The sequence below is a fragment of the Protomyctophum bolini genome (assembly GCF_963924005.1).
Source record: "Protomyctophum bolini genome assembly, chromosome: 22".
Classification (NCBI taxonomy): domain Eukaryota; kingdom Metazoa; phylum Chordata; class Actinopteri; order Myctophiformes; family Myctophidae; genus Protomyctophum; species Protomyctophum bolini.
Window position 1 is genome coordinate 13,617,884 of NC_137883.1, and position 18,981 is coordinate 13,636,864.

Sequence of the window (18,981 nt, forward strand, 5' to 3'; positions counted from 1 at the left end):
CATTATTTCACCTTCAGCTTTGCCAATGTCAATGTATGCTTATTGCTTTCTCATTCCTATACAGCCCATTGCATTGCTCTGTGTGTGCGTGTGACACACAGAGAGTGACACCTCCCCCCTGTTCAGTGTGCGCGTGTGTGTGTGTGTGTGTGTGTGTGTGTGTACACATCTATGTTACATTATGTATGCACTACTGACATTCTGCAATAACACATTTTACTGACATACAGTTTATCATTACTTCTCATAACCCAATATCTACATTTTTCATCTACCATCTCAGCACAGCAGCATGACGACAGCCACCAAACACGGACACATACCTGTTCATTGGAAACGCCTCTGGCCACAGGTAACTACACACTAATATCATTACCCACATGGTAGTACCAACTTCACAAATATTTACATTGACTGCATTAATGCAACAGCAGCATTATTACATAACTATTGCACCACAGATGATAACATTAGCTATCATAACAACATACAATTTACGTTTCTCCCCTACCATCTCAGCTCCCAGCCATGAGGACAGGACAACTACCACATCACCCCCAGAAACACACATCAGACCACAAAGAAAACGCACATCACTTTCAGCAGATACACGCAACGCCAAACGGAAGCGTTCCACTCACGCAACAGCACCAGAAACAGGTAATCACACGTTCATAACATGTTGCATGTGTGTGCTTTACCAACTTCACAAATATTTAAATTGACTGCATTAATGCACAGCAGCATTATTACATAACTATTGCACCACAGATGATAACATTAGCTCTCATAACTACATACAATTTACATTTCACCACTACCTTTACAGCTCAGCATCATGAGGCCAGCCACCACACAACGACACACACCCGCTCATTGGAAACGCCTCTGGCCACAGGTAACTAACTACTCATCTTCTCCCATTACCCCTGTACTGCACTTTTGCTGATAACCATTCACTCCATGACCTAACATGCATACATTTCACAACTCTCATCACTTCTAATAACTCATTAATACTCTCCTATCTACCTTCACAGAACCACAATCACGCATGACCAGACAAAAGACAACACACTTCCGAAAAGCCTGGACACCACCTCAACTACTTACACACAGCAATCCATTACAGACACCTAGGATGGACTCGGTCTGCATTTCATGCCATGCTCTCATGTTCCCCTGGGAGACGTCAAAAGGTCCTGTTGGAAAAAAAACCTTCAGTGCCTGTTGCCGTTATGGCCAAATTCAACTCAAACCATTCATGGACCCACCTCCTGCACTAACATCTCTGTTTGCCAGAACGTCACCACAGTCAAGGGAGTTCTTTGACAACATCAGACAGTACAATGGCTTGGTTTCTATGGCTTCTAAGTCTGTGTCTGGCACGAAAATGAACTTCAGAGGACGTGGCCCACAACCATTCAAGATGAGTGGCCAGATGTACCACCTCACTCCCTCAGCAGTCTTTCCTGACAACACACACAAACCCAAATACTCACAAATCTTTGTCTATGACCAAGACAATGAAATTAAGAACCGCCTTCATCACGCAAGGGGAGATGGAGTTAGGGAAGACACTTTGACCTTGATTCAGGATGCCCTGAAAACAGTTAATCCTTTAGTCAGGTCCTTTAAGAGCGGAGCGGAAATGTTCAACCTCAACCCAAGTGAGGACTTCACCATTGTGTTCAAGGCCAAAAGCTCACAGGGAGCACACAAACGTCATCTTAATCCAGATGTGACTAATGTGGTTATTCTGGCACCCGGGGAACAAACACAGCCGAGGGATGTTGTACTCTACAGAACTGCAGCTAATGCACCTAATCAGAGACAAACAACACGAATCAATGCACTCCATCCTATGTATGATCCAACCGCCTATCCCATAATCTTGCCACATGGAGATGCCGGCTACAGCATTGATAATCACATTATGAAAGTTCATGCAACTTCAACCACACAAAAAGTCAGCCTTCAAGAATTCTTCCGATTCCACATGCATCCCAGAACTACCTCCTTCAACACTCTACTGAGGTCGGGGAGACTTGGCCAAGAGTACTTTTGCGATCAGTACAGCAAGATAGAAAGCTGCCGGATGATCTTCTACAGGAGGAAGGAACTGCAAGACAAATACAGGGTACATCAGTATTCAGGTCTGTCTGACATCCTGGCTACTCAACAAACCCAGCCAGGACAGACTGAGGCTGCCCACATTGGTCAACGCATCATTCTTCCAGCTAGCCACACTGGGAGCCCCAGATACCTGTACAAGCACTATCTTGATGCCCTTGCAATAGCAGCCAGATACAAGAACTTTGACTTATTCATCACCATGACTGCAAACCCACGGAGTGACGGTGTTCTGCAAAACCTCTTTCCAGGACAGCAGCCCAATGACAGACCAGACATTGTTAACAAAGTTTTCAAATGGTTCTTGGATAACCTCCTCAAAGACATTAAGTTGGGTGTCTTTGGGAACATGAAGGCTAGAGTACACACCATTGAGGGACAGTTGAGAGGACTGAAACACGCTCACATCCTCCTACTCCTACATGAGACCTTGAGTGTTGATGACATCGATCACATCATTAGGGCAGACATACCCAACCCACAGACAGAGCCACAGCTGTATGAGCTGGTGTCTCAAACAATGCTGCATGGACCCTGTGGAACAGTCAACCCCAACAGCCCCTGCATGGTCAATGGCATCTGTACCAAGAAATTCCCTAAAGCATACTGTGATGAAACTCGCCTACCTCACAATGGCCATGGCTACCCAGAGTACAGAAGACCCATCAACGGTCACACTGCTAGCAAGCACGGCTTTACCTTCGACAGCAGATGGGTCGTGCCTTACAACCCCTGGGTCCTTCTGAAGTACAAGTGCCACATTAATGTTGAATTTGTCGGCTCCTTTCACACCATCAAGTACCTCTACAAGTACATCCATAAGGGAGTTGATGTTGGCACTGTCACCATTGAAGATAAGGATGAGATTTCCAGATTCATCAATGCCAGGACAATTGATGCTCATGACGCACACTGGAGAACAATGGAGTACAAAATCCAGCACAGAGTCCCTGCTGTCTTCAGTCTCGCTATCCACACAGAAGGCCAACAAAATGTCATCTTCACAGAAGGCCATGCACAGGAGGCCCTGACAGCAGCCAAACCCACTACATTACTGGCCTTCTTCCAGCTAAATGTCAGTGACCATCACGCAAGGCAACATCTGTACATGGACATCCCAGAACACTACACTTGGAATTCAAACAGCCACATGTGGAAGGAAAGATCTCCAACATCCACGCACACGCACACTCCAACGACAATAGGAAGGATGTCCAATGTATCAGTACTCCAGGGAGAAAGATTCTACTTAAAAATGCTCCTGGCTCATATCAGGGGACCAACAAGCTATGACGACCTTAAAGTGTATGAGGGCAACCACTACACAACTTTCAAAGACACAGCACGAGCCATGGGCTTGCTGGAGGACGATGGAGAATGGATCACTGCCATGCATGAAGTCTCAAGTTATGCATCCTCAAGAAAACTCAGAGAAACCTTTGCTATCATCCTCCAATACTGTCACCCATCACAGCCCAAACACCTCTTTGAAGAATTCTTCGAAAAGCTCAGTGATGACTTCCTCCATGCAGAAGCCACTGCACAGATGTGCCCTACAGATGCAGTAGACAAGGCATTTATCCACAACCAGGTACTACTTGCACTGGATGATGAGCTCTCACAAATGGGAAATCGTCTATCCAACTACACGGACATGCCACAGCCAACACCACTAACTGAGCAGGAAAAGCTGACACAAATTTTCACATCAGAAAGATTCAACAACACAGAACAAGAAGAAATTGTACAGCTGCTTAGTCCTCTACTGAATGTGGAACAGATGGCACTCTGCCAGGCGGTTTATCAGGCAGTGAATGCACCAAAAGAGGACACCATCACAAGACAATTCATTCTCAACTCCCCAGCAGGCTATGGCAAAACCTTTACATTTAAGGTCATTGCAGCCAACATTAGAGCACAGAATGGCATTGTGCTGTGTGTTGGCAGCACAGGCTTAGCTGCTCAGAACCTTGAGGGTGGCAGGACAGCTCATTCAAGATTTAAAATACCAATCCCTATCTTTGAAGACTCCGTCTGTGCCATAAAAGCTGAGTCCTCCCTGGCTAAGCTAATCAAAGAAAGCAGCATAATCATTTGGGACGAGATCTTCAGTGTTAACCGCTTCAATGTAGAGTGCGTGGAAAGAACACTGAGGGACCTGATGCATTCTGACCAACCTTGGGGTGGCAAAACTGTCCTGTTAGGTGGAGACCCTAGGCAGACACTCCCCGTTATCAAGAGAGCAAGCAGAGCCCAAATTGTTAGAGCTTGCATCCAAATGTCTCCACTCTATCCTCTCATGAAAGAACACAAACTACACTTCAACATGAGGACTGACATAGCTGAGAGGGAGTTTGCCAACTACCTCCTGGACTTGGGGGAAGACAAAATCACACATGGAGATACTGCCATTCAAGTCCACATTCCACCACAGCACTTGGTAAAGGATATGGATACTCTCATTTCAAACACCTTTCCTGACCTGCACAATGGCTGTGTCCACAAAGACAACCTTCTTAAAGGCACTGTATACACTCCATTAAACAAGGACATACGCGAAATCAACAACAGGTGCTTAGCTGAGTTCCCTGGACAAGAGAAAATCTACTTTTCAGCTGACTCAGTTAAAGAGGACAACTACAAGGATTCTCTGCCTATAGAATTCCTCAACTCACTAACACCCTCTGGAATCCCTGACCATAACCTGAAGCTCAAACTAGGAGCTCCTGTCATGCTGCTAAGAAACTTGCAATCAGGTCGCGACCGCACTCTCAAGAACGGCACCAGAATGGTGCTGGTGCAGATGATGGACAAAGTACTTGAGTGTGAAATTGCACTAGGGACAAACAGAGGTGAAAGAATCTTCCTTCCAAGGATCCCGCACTATGACAGAGGTGAGGAGTTTCCCTTTACCTTCATCAGACGACAATTCCCTGTCAGGTTAGCTTTCGCCGTTACCATAAATAAAGGTCAGGGCCAGGAAAATGACAGAGTTGGCATCTACTTGCCTCAGCCTGTGTTCGCACATGGCCAACTGTACACAGCCTTCTCTAGGGGAAAGAAAGCCAGTGCTGTCAAAGTTTTAATAGACAATAATGATGAGGGCAAAACTGACAACATTGTTTACACTGAACTCCTTTAATTGTCTATAAATCACACTTCAGACTCTGCAATGGCACCAAACTGTTTTTCCTGAGAACCCTCAACAACAAACTGCTGCTGTGCAAAATTGCAGCCACACAAAAGGAAGTCCTGATCCCTAGAATCAAGTTCATTTCTGATACTCAACATTCCTACTTTGAGTGGGCCAGACGGCAGTTTCCAGTCCGCACCGTTTTTGCCACCACCATCAACAAATCCCAAGGACAGACACTTACAAGAGTGGGGGTCTGGCTTTCGTCCCCTGTCTTCACTCACGGACAGCTTTATGTTGCCAGCTCAAGGACGGGTAACCCAGAAGCTCTCACCTATGCCATAAAGCAAAAAGAAGGACAGCCAGAACATCATACTACCAATGTGGTTTTTCAAGCCTTGCTTCGCGCTGTGCTTCCTGGCCCTACAATCCCCATTGAGGTAAGGCTGTTGCATTGCTACATATGTCATTTCTACACATAATATAAAACTGCTGCTAACCTGAAGATCATTATGATCAAACAAATCACTATCCTTTGTTTCACGTCTGCCCTGGTGGACATGTTTCTCCCATTATGCAGGCTCTACTGACCAAAACTTTTCTGTGTCTCCTTTTCTACAGGCTCAACCATGACAATCTCTGGAACCAGAAACACCCCTTCCACATCACCCCACTCCTCCACGCCCTCCTCTGGATCAGCTGCCCAATATAATTGTTCCTTTACTAAGTTGGCCTTTCCACAACAACTGTGTTCACTGTTGGGGGGGGAGGAGGGTCCACGTGTTGCAAGGCCAGGGCTCTAAGGGTGTTTTACACTTTGAAGTATTGTAGTAGTGTATCTAACATGTTAAAAATGACATAGTGCACTTGATTGTAAAATGTAAAATATTTTGGTTAGTAGAACATTTTCGTTAATTAACCTCAGGTATACATTTGATGAATATAGTGCACTTAATTGTACAATTTAACATGTTAATTACAAACTGCTGCTATGCAAAATTGCAGCCACACAAAAGGAAGTCCTGATCCCTAGAATCAAGTTCATTGCTGATCCTCAACATTAACGTTCCTACTTTGTGTGGGCCAGACCGCAGTTTCCAGTCCGCACCGCTTTTGCCACCACCATCAACAAATCCCAAGGACAGACACTTACAAGAGTGGGGGTCTGGCTTTCGTCCCCTGTCTTCACTCACGGACAGCTTTATGTTGCCAGCTCAAGGACGGGTAACCCAGAAGCTCTCACCTATGCCATAAAGCAAAAAGAAGGACAGCCAGAACATCATACTACCAATGTGGTTTTTCAAGCCTTGCTTCGCGCTGTGCTTCCTGGCCCTACAATCCCCATTGAGGTAAGGCTGTTGCATTGCTACATATGTCATTTCTACACATAATATAAAACTGCTGCTAACCTGAAGATCATTATGATCAAACAAATCACTATCCTTTGTTTCACGTCTGCCCTGGTGGACATGTTTCTCCCATTATGCAGGCTCTACTGACCAAAACTTTTCTGTGTCTCCTTTTCTACAGGCTCAACCATGACAATCTCTGGAACCAGAAACACCCCTTCCACATCACCCCACTCCTCCACGCCCTCCTCTGGATCAGCTGCCCAATATAATTGTTCCTTTACTAAGTTGGCCTTTCCACAACAACTGTGTTCACTGTTGGGGGGGGAGGAGGGTCCACGTGTTGCAAGGCCAGGGCTCTAAGGGTGTTTTACACTTTGAAGTATTGTAGTAGTGTATCTAACATGTTAAAAATGACATAGTGCACTTGATTGTAAAATGTAAAATATTTTGGTTAGTAGAACATTTTCGTTAATTAACCTCAGGTATACATTTGATGAATATAGTGCACTTAATTGTACAATTTAACATGTTAATTACAAACTGCTGCTATGCAAAATTGCAGCCACACAAAAGGAAGTCCTGATCCCTAGAATCAAGTTCATTGCTGATCCTCAACATTAACGTTCCTACTTTGTGTGGGCCAGACCGCAGTTTCCAGTCCGCACCGCTTTTGCCACCACCATCAACAAATCCCAAGGACACACACTTACAAGAGTGGGGGTCTGGCTTTCGTCCCCTGTCTTCACTCACGGACAGCTTTATGTTGCCAGCTCAAGGACGGGTAACCCAGAAACTCTCACGTATGCCATAAAGCAGAAAGAAGGACAGCCAGAACATCATACTACCAATGTGGTTTTTCAAGCCTTGCTTCGCGCTGTGCTTCCTGGCCCTACAATCCCCATTGAGGTAAGGCTGTTGCATTGCTACATATGTCATTTCTACACATGTCATTTCTGAATAATATAAAACTGCTGCTAACCTGAAGATCATTAGGATCAAACAAATCACTATCCTTTGTTTCACGTCTGCCCTGGTGGACATGTTTCTCCCATTATGCAGGCTCTACTGACCAAAACTGCAGCTTCTTCTACTATTCACTGTTAACACTCACATTTTGTGCTTGAGTCATCCCTTATCTGTGTCTCCTTTTCTACAGGCTCAACCATGACAATCTCTGGAACCAGAAACACCCCTTCCACATCACCCCACTCCTCCACGCCCTCCTCTGGATCAGCTGGCCAATATAAGTGTTCCTTTACTAAGTTGGCCTTTCCACAACAACTGCGTTCACTGTTAACATTAACATTCTTTCCTACAAATACACTCAGACTCCATTAAAAATACACTGAGACCAACATTTTACATGTTTTGACTTTGTCAACCTTTGCTCCCACAGAAGCTCTCACCTATGCCATAAAGCAGAAAGAAAGACAGCCGGAACATCATACTACCAATGTGGTTTTTCAAGCCTTGCTTCGCGCTGTGCTTCCTGGCCCTACAATCCCCATTCACGTAAGGCTGTTGCATTGCTACATATGTCATTTCTACACATGTCATTTCTGAATAATATAAAACTGATGCTAACCTGAACATGATTATGATCAAACAAATCACTATCCTTTGTTTCACGTCTGCCCTGGTGGACATGTTTCTCCCATTATGCAGGCTCTACTGACAAACTTTTCTGTCTCCTTTTCTACAAGCTCAACCATGACAATCTCTGGAACCAGAAACACCCCTTCCACATCACCCCACTCCTCCACGCCCTCCTCTGGATCAGCTGCCCAATATAATTGTTCCTTTAACAACATGTTAAAAATGATATAGTGCACTTCATTGTAAAATGTAAAATCTTTTGATTAGTGGGACATTTTCGTTAATTAACCGTAGGTATACATTTGATGAATATAGTGCACTTAATTGTCAAATGTAACATGTTAATTCATTTGATGTATAGTAAATGTATGTAGGATAAATGGACAGTCATGGTTCCTATTGGGACCACGACTTTAAGGGGGGGGGGGGGGGGGAGTGTGATACCCCACACACATACTGAGTAGTGGATGTGCCTGCCTATTGCCTAACTTTCATCCTGTAGGTGAGCCTGGGTAGGGCATTGGCCCGATGGCTGATGGGAGAGCACCTGGGCCCGGTGTCTCCCAGAGGCCATAAATACCACACTCATCCCAGTTGAGAAGAGAGATCCAGAGGAGCCACACCTGCTGCCTCCACTCCCTTCATTAGCCTCCATGCCTCCGTTCCTTTATGTTTGATTGTTCTTTCCATCCACACATGCACCACACCATGTATCACACATCCATACACTACACCTACACCACTGACTCACTGACTACACATTCCATATAATTTGTTATGTTAAGTACTGCAGTTCTTTTTAGTTCCTTATATAGGCCTATTATTTAATAAATCATATATTGTTCATCTTTCGCACGTCTCCTGCTCCGAATGTTTGTCAAGGCAAGAACCAGCCATGACAATTCTTTCCTACAAATACACTCAGACTCCATAAAAAATACACTGAGACCAACATTTTAAATGTTGTGACTTTGTCTACCTCTCACAATTTCCTTCCTCCAATTTGCGCTGCGCGCCGCTAGGATGAGCGGGCCGAAGGCCCGCGAAATTCTAGTCTTAAGAATACTCAAGTGTCTCTGTGACTGTGTTTGCATCAACATCAACATCCCGATTGATCGATAGGATTCCTCGACACACTCAACATTCCATAGCTGTGTGGGCTTAGCGTCGTATACAGTAAGGTTACAGCTGCACAGTGGTATATGTTTAATGTAGTTATACCAAACCATTTTTGGACTGTCCAGCGACCTAGGTCTTTGTGTTTTTGTACCAAATCTAAATGTAGAGGTCAGGGCACCATGCTTATCTATTAATATTTTATTAATTATCATTATTTCACTTACTGTAGCATTCTGAGTCAGTGTACTTTGTGTTAATTTGGTTGCAGTATACTGTATGTGTATAATGACTAAGTGTCTAAAGGCAGTGGTTCTCAACCTGTGGGTCAATTTATTTGCCACCAGCTGATTTGCATCTGGCAACTGCGCGGCTACCCCAGATGCACATTTCTAAAGTGACAATTATACAACCTTTAAGACCAACACGTGAGCTTGTGGATCTGCTGCCTATTTCCACAATATGTAGCCCTATCTGTAGAACTGAGTCAAACAAAATGTAATGCCTAGTCAACTCCTACAATTCCAAGTGCTTGTCAGGGTGAGGGTCCCCTGTTCAAATATGATCACACTCATAGCCTGAAAAGGTTTATGGATGTGGATATGGTCCGTATGTATGTGTTGGGGTTGTCTTCTTGAAAAACAAGAAAAGTAACAATACTTAATTATATGTGAATTTGAAAAAGGTTTAATTTTGCATTATTCCGGCGAACTATGCAGAACCTCATTAAGATAAGTTGAGGTTATTAGAATTGTATAGGTTTGAGTATTTAAGTACAACAGACAAATCTATACATATTTACTATTTATCAATCTATCATCTCAGAGCAACAGCAGGACGGGGCACGAGCATGGTAAAAGTTGTAACAAGGTGAAATATTGACTGTACAACTCAACATACATCTTTGAGTTGTACAGCTTTTCCATGAATCATGAGACGTCCATTTCCGGTATTGTAGTTTGTGAGTGATCTCTCCCCGAGGATAATTACAGCCTCTACGGTTTTGCTTTTCTCCAGCGATTTCCTGCCCCATGAAATTAGTCCTCACTAAGTCCATTTATCATTCCATTACCACAATCCTGTTCTCTAAATATAGGCTCAGGTCTGGAAAAGTGGGGTGAGAGAGATATGCGGCCAACAACAATACCGGCAATCACACGATTGGTCATCGTCACTTGATTATAGCATTTCAAATGACCCCGATGTTTGAAAACAAACTACATCAACACTCCCTTGCTAATTTTGCGTGTGATTTGACGGATGTAATTTAAGTGAACTTTGCACAAATAGCTGTTTAACAACCCATTACAATTTGGCATTGAGTCTTAAAAATGCTATTTTCTGCATATGATAACCTTTTTTCATTTCTATTTTCATTCAACTTTAGTTCCACTCATGCAGTAATGATTTCCTGGACGTTCTGGGTTTCATTAATTTTCTTTGTCTTAGAGACTTTGAGGGGTACCAACAATCAGAACTAGGGATGCACGATTAATCGGTAGCATAATGGGAATTGGCCATATCGGCCATAAAACTGCCATATCGGTGTCGGTCTCAAAATAATACAGATTATTTAATCGGTTTTCACCAGCAAAAAATAAAATAAAATCTACATTTAATTTGTGTACTCATCTCATTCAGTTGTGAAAACAGACTCTTGGAAAAGAGTATTGTATGCAATTTATTGATTGAATACAATGCTTATTAATTAATTAACAGGCATTAGGCCAAGCCCCTATAAGGCCTGGGCTTGTTTCCATTGTGGTCCTCTGTATAATATCGGAATCGGTCAGAATCGGTATCGGCTGATATGACCCTGCAAATAATCGGAGATCGGATATCGGTCATAATTTAATAATCGTGCACCCCTAATCAGAACCAAAACACACAAAACCCAACACCAATCCCTTAAAGAAACAATTGAGAAACTGATCACTAATGCCAATGTGGATGCAGGTTCAATCGCTGCGGCGTCACTACAAACATGTTGGCTTAGGTCACTTAACCTTTTCATCCACGGCACCCCTGAATGACATTATTATTAGCACCATGTTGTTATAGCACATTGCAGTATGTCATATTAACCATACATAAATATGTAAATCTTCCCCCCCCCCCCTAAGATACACCATATTTTGCGTGTCTTAAATACCAGGTCTTATGACTTAACTTAAGACCTGGAGGCGTGGCTGTTTGGCCACTCAAAATAGCCAAACAGAATTGGCCACGCCTCCAGGTCTTAAATTAATCCATAAGACCCCTTAGAAAGCCCGTTAGAAAGAAAGGCAGAAGCAAAGTGCAAGTATACACTGATAGATTCCAAATATTATCAAACTATTCTTAGGCACCCCGGGACTTGCGTCAAAGCACCCACTTTGAGAAACCCCGCACTAACTACTCCAGGACTGACAGCTCTTTGCCATTACGCTCTGACCGTGTACCGTATGAACAAAATAATAATGAATGAAATGATATAGTGCCTTCATCCAAAGCTCTGTACAACGTGCATTACATCCACAGTCACAGACAGTGGAGGAAACCATGCAAGGGTTCAGTGTCTCGCTCAAGGTCACTTCGCCACTAACCCAGGGGGAGCAAACCGGGAAACAAGGCATATGTGGGTCATTGATTGAACTTGCACAGGTGTATTAGCACAAAAACACACACACACACACACACACACACACACACACACACACACACACACACACACACACACACACACACACACACACACACACACACACACACACACACACACACACACACACACACACACACACACACACACTATATTTGTTGTTCATCATTGCATGAATTAGTACATATAATGTTGCAATGATGAATTGTATAACATCATGCCTTCCAGTCTACGTGATGAACTGTCTGAAAGAAGTACATTATTCACAGAACGTATAATGGGCCTAAATATAGGACTGGAGGGCGTATTGTGTACATCTCCTGAGCTTCCTTCCACATGGATCTCTCCGTCGTGAGATCCATCAGATATTTAAATTACACAACCCTTAATTAAAACACAGGGTCTCGCTTTCCAGGAAATATTTTCCATATTACGAAGCCATTAAAATGCACTTAAATGCAAACTCGCAAGGGGAAAGTGTATGACGGTAGGATTACCAAACGTATAAAGGGGGGGGGGGGAGGATTGGGCCTAGACCAGGGGTAGGCAACCATTATTATCAGAAGAGCCATTTTTGGCCCAATAACGTATTTCAATTCTATTTGGAGCCACAAAATAATGTTTGTCTTTCAATATTACATTTTATTGTTTGCTAATTTCTCAAAGCATATCATAACAAGTATACTGTACCAGTAAGCCAGCAGCATTGGTGGTGAAAGAATAACTTTATGCCTCCTACAAATTCAATAATACATTTTATGATATAATTTTTTTGCTTGATTTGTTGCATTTTAATGTTTTACCTTCTACTGTTTGTTTCGTGCCCTTGTTTTAACATGATTGTTTTACCTGTTGTACAGCACTTTGTAACATGTATCTCTATAAATTACAATCCAAAGAGGGAACAAGATATAAGACATACCAAGCCATCAACCCAGATCTATCTGTTCACCCACTCTATACCAGCACCAGCAGTACACCTTACATTGAGGACTATTTGAGGATAACCTTTACACGGTTTCGGTTGTCCGCTCATAGACTGCGTGTGGAAATGGGAAGATGGAGCCGCATACCACCTGAACAGCGGTTTTGCCAATGTGAGACTGGTATACAAAACGAACAGCACATACTGGTGTGTCCCCTCACACAAGATATCAGAGAGAAATATGGACATGAGGGTATTGATTTGAGCTCACTCTTTGTGGGCACTAACAGAGAGACTTTGCATATGCTACATGCCTGCCTGTCACTTGTGGAGCAATAGAAAGCTCCTGTTGTAAAGGGTTTCTGTATTGTGTATTGTATATTTTATTGTATTGTACCTTTTTAAAGTTTTTGATTCATGGGTTTTTTATTATTGTTTGGACCCAATGTTTTATACATTTGTGTCAACTACTTACTTACACCACAACAGACTGCTGATTCACTGACACACCACAACACACTGCTGATTCACTGACACAACAGACTGCTGATTCACTGACACACCACAACACACTGCTGATTCACTGACACAACAGACTGCTGATTCACTGACACACCACAACAGACTGCTTCAATCACATTAGTAATGAATTATACAAACAGCACACACAACGCAAGCAGCAGCAATGTAAGGTCTGTGGATTTTTCGGCCATTTGAATTTGAATTTTATTTTTGATAGACGGTAAGGTAAGGTACAACGTCTAATGCAGACCTACGTATATATGCTCTGAGGCGGGGGTGCGTATAGACAGGGCTTAATGTATTCAGAACAATGCACACAAAGTGCACAAAGACCAGCACACCGTCTGCACTGGCAATACGAACTTTATTTAAAGGCAACGTTTCGGTCAAAGGCCTTCTTCAGGCATCCGTTTGATATTTGATAGATGAAATTCGAAAAAAAAACTTTCCGTTTTCTATTCTAAATGCAATTCAGAAATGGTTAATTAAAACTTAATTCCTGATTTTCATTGGTGTGGTTTTAAACACAATTAAGATTTTAAAATTCAAATTTAAATCAAATACACAGACCCATGAAAAAAAGGTTCTGTACGGACCGTACCTTGAGCCGTCTTCTGCCTGAAGCTCCGGGTGTCGATGGCAGTGTGGGGGGGGGGCACGGTCTCTACCTCCTCCTGGGTCCTCCTGGGTCCTCCTGGTGGGTCCTCCTGGGTCCTCCTGGGTCCCCCTGGGTCCCCCTGGGTCCTCCTGGGTCCTCCTGGGTCCTCCTGGGTCCTCCTGGGTCCTCCTGGGTCCTCCTGGGTCCTCCTGGGTTCTCCTGGGTCCTCCTGGGTTCTCCTGGGTCCTCCTGGAAAAAAAAAAGAAAAGAAAAAGAAAACTTCTTATTACTTTTCATACTTCTTTTCCATAGCAACTGGGAGCCACGGGAGAGGGCCTATAAGAGCCACATGTGGCCCTAGAGCCGCAGGTTGCCTACCCCTGGCCTAGACCATGGGGGACTCAATACTAATTTAAACTTATCAAACCTTTTAGAAAATTTCCTTTCATTTTCGTGAATTCCTTCATGGCATCATGGTATAAAAGAAACACGTTTATTTTACAGACTTCAAAGTTTTGTAGAACAAAATGTCAATCTAAAATGACTTTGACCCCCGTGACCCGTTGTTAGGTTTAGTTTAGGAGAGGGCGCAAACGGTCAAATCAGAGCGGCGATGGTCCAAGGCCATCGGGGGTGGTAGCCGGGTGACTGAGTGAGGGTCATGTGTGGTGGGAAAATGTCAAGCAGGAAGTAGGAAGGGATGAGGGTCACGGCGAGGGGGTCTTTCTTGACGAGTGCATCCATTCCAGGCAGGTTGGGAGAAGTAGGCTAAGCCCCCTCGGGGGGATTGTGTTCACTTCTGAATAGTTTCAGCCAAACTAAATAACTCCTGTGAGATCCGCCCAAGAGTTTGTATTCCCAGAACCCTGTTATCTATTTTGAAAAAAGAAACAAAATCAACTTAAGGTTTTGCCATTCGGTGTCTTTCAAATCTTAAAATCTTTACAAACCTTACCAGACTAGAAGTATACGTTTCTTTCATGTATAGGTTTGTTTACTGTAAAAATAGTAATTGTTCAGATGCTCTTAACAATAAACTGCTGTATCTTGTGCCTCGTCAAACTTCCTCTTGGGAGTGAAACTTTCTTTACATTCTGTATTAAAATATTCTATCAAATGCATAAATGTGGTGCGGCCTTTCACATTTCACCGTTTCTGTGTCCTCTTATTGTCCCCATATGTGTGTGCTGTCCTGCATTCTTTAAGGCAGCCCATATGTATCCTATCTGGGTATGTGTCATCAACATGTCTCAACATCATTGTCATAAATTATATAACTCAAGTGTTTGCGATTGTCGCTGTGATTTAATTCCATATACACGCCCCATGTCTCTGTCCTGGTATTAGCGGGGGCTTGCCCAATTCTGTTATGATGGGTCTCTTCCCAATAAATGTTATTATTACAGGGTCTTATCATATTTCCACGGCGGTATCCATGTCCTCCTCCTTTCCTGCGGAGAACTAACTCAAAACATGTTTTCCTGTGATCCCACGGACTGAGCCGGCCCGCTATTTATTCATTAAACAGAGGCTTCATTTTGGCTTGGGAAGACGATCGCGGACGTTCCGCAGTGGGATCGAGTATCACACGAAGCCTGGTCATTCCACGAGTGTGGAGAGGACGCTCACCGGGTTGCCAGACGGGGAGAATTCCACCGGGGAAAATAATGTGTCTATGTGAATGCCAGTCAAGTGTGTCAGTTGATGAGAAAGCATGTTTTCAGTTAGTCCTAGACATAATAAACAACGACAAAAGGCCCATAAAGAGTCTAGCTAGGATGGTTAAGAAGAAATGAGAACGTTTATACTCTTTATATACACTGTGTCTCCTATGATGGAAGGTGCCGAGTTTGTAGACCTACTTGACTCTGATTATGGGATATAGAGGTAAAAAAGAAGGCTGCATACGCGCGCGCACGCGCACGCACACGCACACACACGCACACGCACACGCACACGCACACGCACACGCACACGCACACGCACACGCACACGCACACGCACACGCACACACACACACACACACACACACACACACACACACACACACACACACACACACACACACACACACACACACACACACACACACACACACACACACACACACACACACACACACACAGTTGTGCACCAGCACCCCCTGCTGGGTCAATTTGAGGATGGACAGTGACATACATACTGTAATCTATTCTACACAGATACCCCTTTTCCACTGGTTGGTTCCCGGTTCAGTTCTTTTTGGTTCTTAGTCCATGAGCCAGAGATCCAAAATTGGAACATTAATTAGGAATTGAGTGTGCAAAACTCTACCTATATTAAATTGTTTATAGGTTCAATATAAGTAAATGTATATATGATAACCCTTCCAATGTATTGCATATTTTCCTATATAATACCTCATTTGCATATTTATAAATTTAAAATGTGTAACAATAAATCATTGTCTTTGTGTAAGTAATCAACTGGGGAAGTTCCATGGTGATAACAATCTAATATAGGTATATGGTTTTGCCCACTCAATGCATAATTAACGTTCCAATTTTGGAGATCTGGCTCTAAAAAACTAAAAGTGCTTAGGATCAAGATAGTTTTTGCATTATTCAATGCAGTTTCGGTTAGTTATGTTTTTTTTTGTACCAGAGTGTTAATTGTTAAAAGTGTCATCAAAGTTCTGTAAAAAGTCCATAGACTTGGCACCCATGAGTCACGACTATGTCATAGTTTATTGTGACACCGACTCCGTCATGGTAAATGTATTTTGCCATTGACTTGGCCTGAAAGTTTGTACGGAATAATTGTTCTGTAAAAAGTTAATAGACTTGAGGGAGCACACACAAAGCCATGCATTGGCTAATAAAACTACTAACTAAAAAACACCATATTTTATTTGATGTTCCTGCATTTTATTTTGAAGTAGGCCTATCTTATTTTGGAACCAATTTGCTCTTCTTGCATGACGCTGAAATCCTGCTAACATTGTGTTGAAACCTTGCATGGCAATTATGAAGATGGTGGGAATGTTGACAATTATGGTTACTATGGAGATGACTGCGGTAATGACAGTAATCATGACCAACATGAGCATAACATTATGCGTAGAAGGAACAGAGGAAGCAAAACTGCATTAGCATTCCATAAAGATGCGATGTGGTTTCAGAAATGAAACGGTCCCTTTTTTCTGGAGCTTATAGTCTCTTATAGTCTCCACTATAGTTCTTTAATGCGTGCATAATAGGGCTGTCAGAACGAATTTCATAATATGAAAGAAATTCGAATATTAAAAAATATATATATATTCGAAAGCTAAAATTGCCATTCGAATGGAGCTTTTATAATTTATTAATTCTATTTAATATTTTTATTTTGTTTTATGTTATTTTATCCGCTCACTAAATGTATTGAGTAACGCATCTACCGCTGTGAAATCTCCCCGGCCGCTTCCACTGCATGTGAAAAGGTGCACGCCGGTCACGTCGCAGAAGAGGTCATTGATTGGCTAAAGTAGGGCCAGATTTCAGGGTAAGCCAATCAGAGACAGTCTACAGGGTGGGCGGGCTTACTGGCTGTTGTGAACAGTAGCACATTTAATCACAGACACACAAACCCTTGTAACACATACATAGATACTAGTATACTACGCAGACAGAAATCGCCGGTAGAACGAAAATCATAATACAGTCTCACGACGCAACTTTATTGCACATCTGTGCTTGCCTTTCATCCACGCTTCTATAGCCTTTTAAATCTCATTTCCCATCCACGGGCACAAGCAAAGTGATATCAGCATCTTCCACCCGATCTGTGGTGGTGTTTCTGACGAGGGTAGCAACTAGTTAGCATGGGAGCTAACATTAGTTTAATTCTGGTCCATATCAAGTCCTCCTTAATAACACACTCGATGCTGCGTTTACACGGGCAGACACAGACGAATGCTAATATCATTTGGAGCAGGCCGAGCAGCTACTGTACACGTCTGTTTGCATCAACATGTTGCTGGCTTAGTGGCTTCACAATGAATGATAGATTTTATCGTTGCCTCTGCCCGTGTTTAATGGTCAGGATTTCACTGTCCACAGAAGGCAGACCTGTCAAAACTATGCACTTCCCAAAACTCACAAGACATGCCAGCCACGTGTATTATTATAGGCTAAATATGAGATAAAATAAACAATGTAAATATTCGAATATTTTCGAAAATTACAAATAATTAAGCAATGAAATTCGAATTGGATTATAGAGGTGAACTGACAGCCCTAGTGCATAACAACCCTTGACCTCCCCAACAGCAGAATTTGACATAGACTGTTTAAACATAGATTCCATCGTTTTTATAAGCTCTTCCCAGACAAATGAAACGCATGGGTTCAGGTTGAACAGTCTTGAAAAATCTTTCCTACACTTTTTCCTTGGCCCTGATTTCCTTAACTAGCCTTCCTCTGTCACGCATGATCAAGTCAGGGATTCAGGGTTATTTGCTTTGTTCGTTATTTTTGTGCACTGTGGTGCACTCTCTGACCATGCATGGTTCTTCCACTCCTTTAAGGCTGGTTTAGGAGGGTTCCTTGTCATATAATAATATAATAAACTTTATTTGTATAGCACCTTTCATGACATGAAATTCAGCTCAAAGTGCTTTACAGTAAGAATATAGCCCTTGGTGAAAGCTGCATTTATTGATAATTTCCTTAGCAATTAATCTTTAAGAATGGTATTCCCTCCCCACCCGTCCTTCCTCCTTGGCGAAAACTAGAGTTCTGAGCCAACTTTTATTCATATCTCAACATGGAAACTAGAGAAAAAAGACATAGGCCTACAATACACAATGCATATATCAATAATCCAAAAACAAACACGTATCAAATGATAGCAGAATACAATACACTGAAGATATAGCCTACACCAGTAAGACGCCCTGAGGGTGAGAAGCAACCTCACCCTAAAGGGCAAGGTCGCGTGCACCCA

At 42.9% G+C, this 18,981-nt stretch overlaps 1 protein-coding gene and 1 long non-coding RNA gene across 3 annotated transcripts; both read left to right on the top strand.

The window, feature by feature from the left end:
- The first annotated feature begins 256 nt into the window (after positions 1 to 256).
- On the top strand, positions 257 to 7,147 carry LOC308310067 (uncharacterized protein). Of its 2 annotated transcripts, XM_080756126.1 has the most exons (5): positions 257 to 660; positions 830 to 898; positions 1,041 to 5,706; positions 5,888 to 6,615; positions 6,797 to 7,147. In XM_080756126.1, the coding sequence occupies exons 1-3, from the start codon at positions 381 to 383 to the stop codon at positions 5,273 to 5,275; spliced, it is 4,584 nt and encodes a 1,527-aa protein (XP_080612252.1). In that variant the 5' UTR covers positions 257 to 380; the 3' UTR covers positions 5,276 to 5,706; positions 5,888 to 6,615; positions 6,797 to 7,147. The 2 variants fall into 2 exon arrangements, with proteins under 2 accessions (XP_080612252.1, XP_080612253.1); XM_080756127.1 differs by lacking the exon at positions 830 to 898.
- A 138-nt stretch (positions 7,148 to 7,285) lies between these two features.
- LOC308309563 lies at positions 7,286 to 8,503 on the top strand. The gene is made up of 3 exons (XR_013963420.1): positions 7,286 to 7,524; positions 7,775 to 8,130; positions 8,322 to 8,503. It is a non-coding gene; the product is annotated as an uncharacterized lncRNA (long non-coding RNA).
- Positions 8,504 to 18,981: the final 10,478 nt, after the last annotated feature.

What these genes read in the sequence shown, in the direction of transcription:
- LOC308310067 (XM_080756126.1), top strand. Translation starts at nt 381, where the DNA reads ATGGTAGTACCAACTTCACAAATATTTACATTGACTGCATTAATGCAA. An exon ending in CGCAACAGCACCAGAAACAG is followed by an intron (nt 661 to 829) that starts GTAATCACACGT and finishes CTACCTTTACAG; the next exon opens with CTCAGCATCATGAGGCCAGC. An exon ending in GGAAACGCCTCTGGCCACAG is followed by an intron (nt 899 to 1,040) that starts GTAACTAACTAC and finishes CTACCTTCACAG; the next exon opens with AACCACAATCACGCATGACC.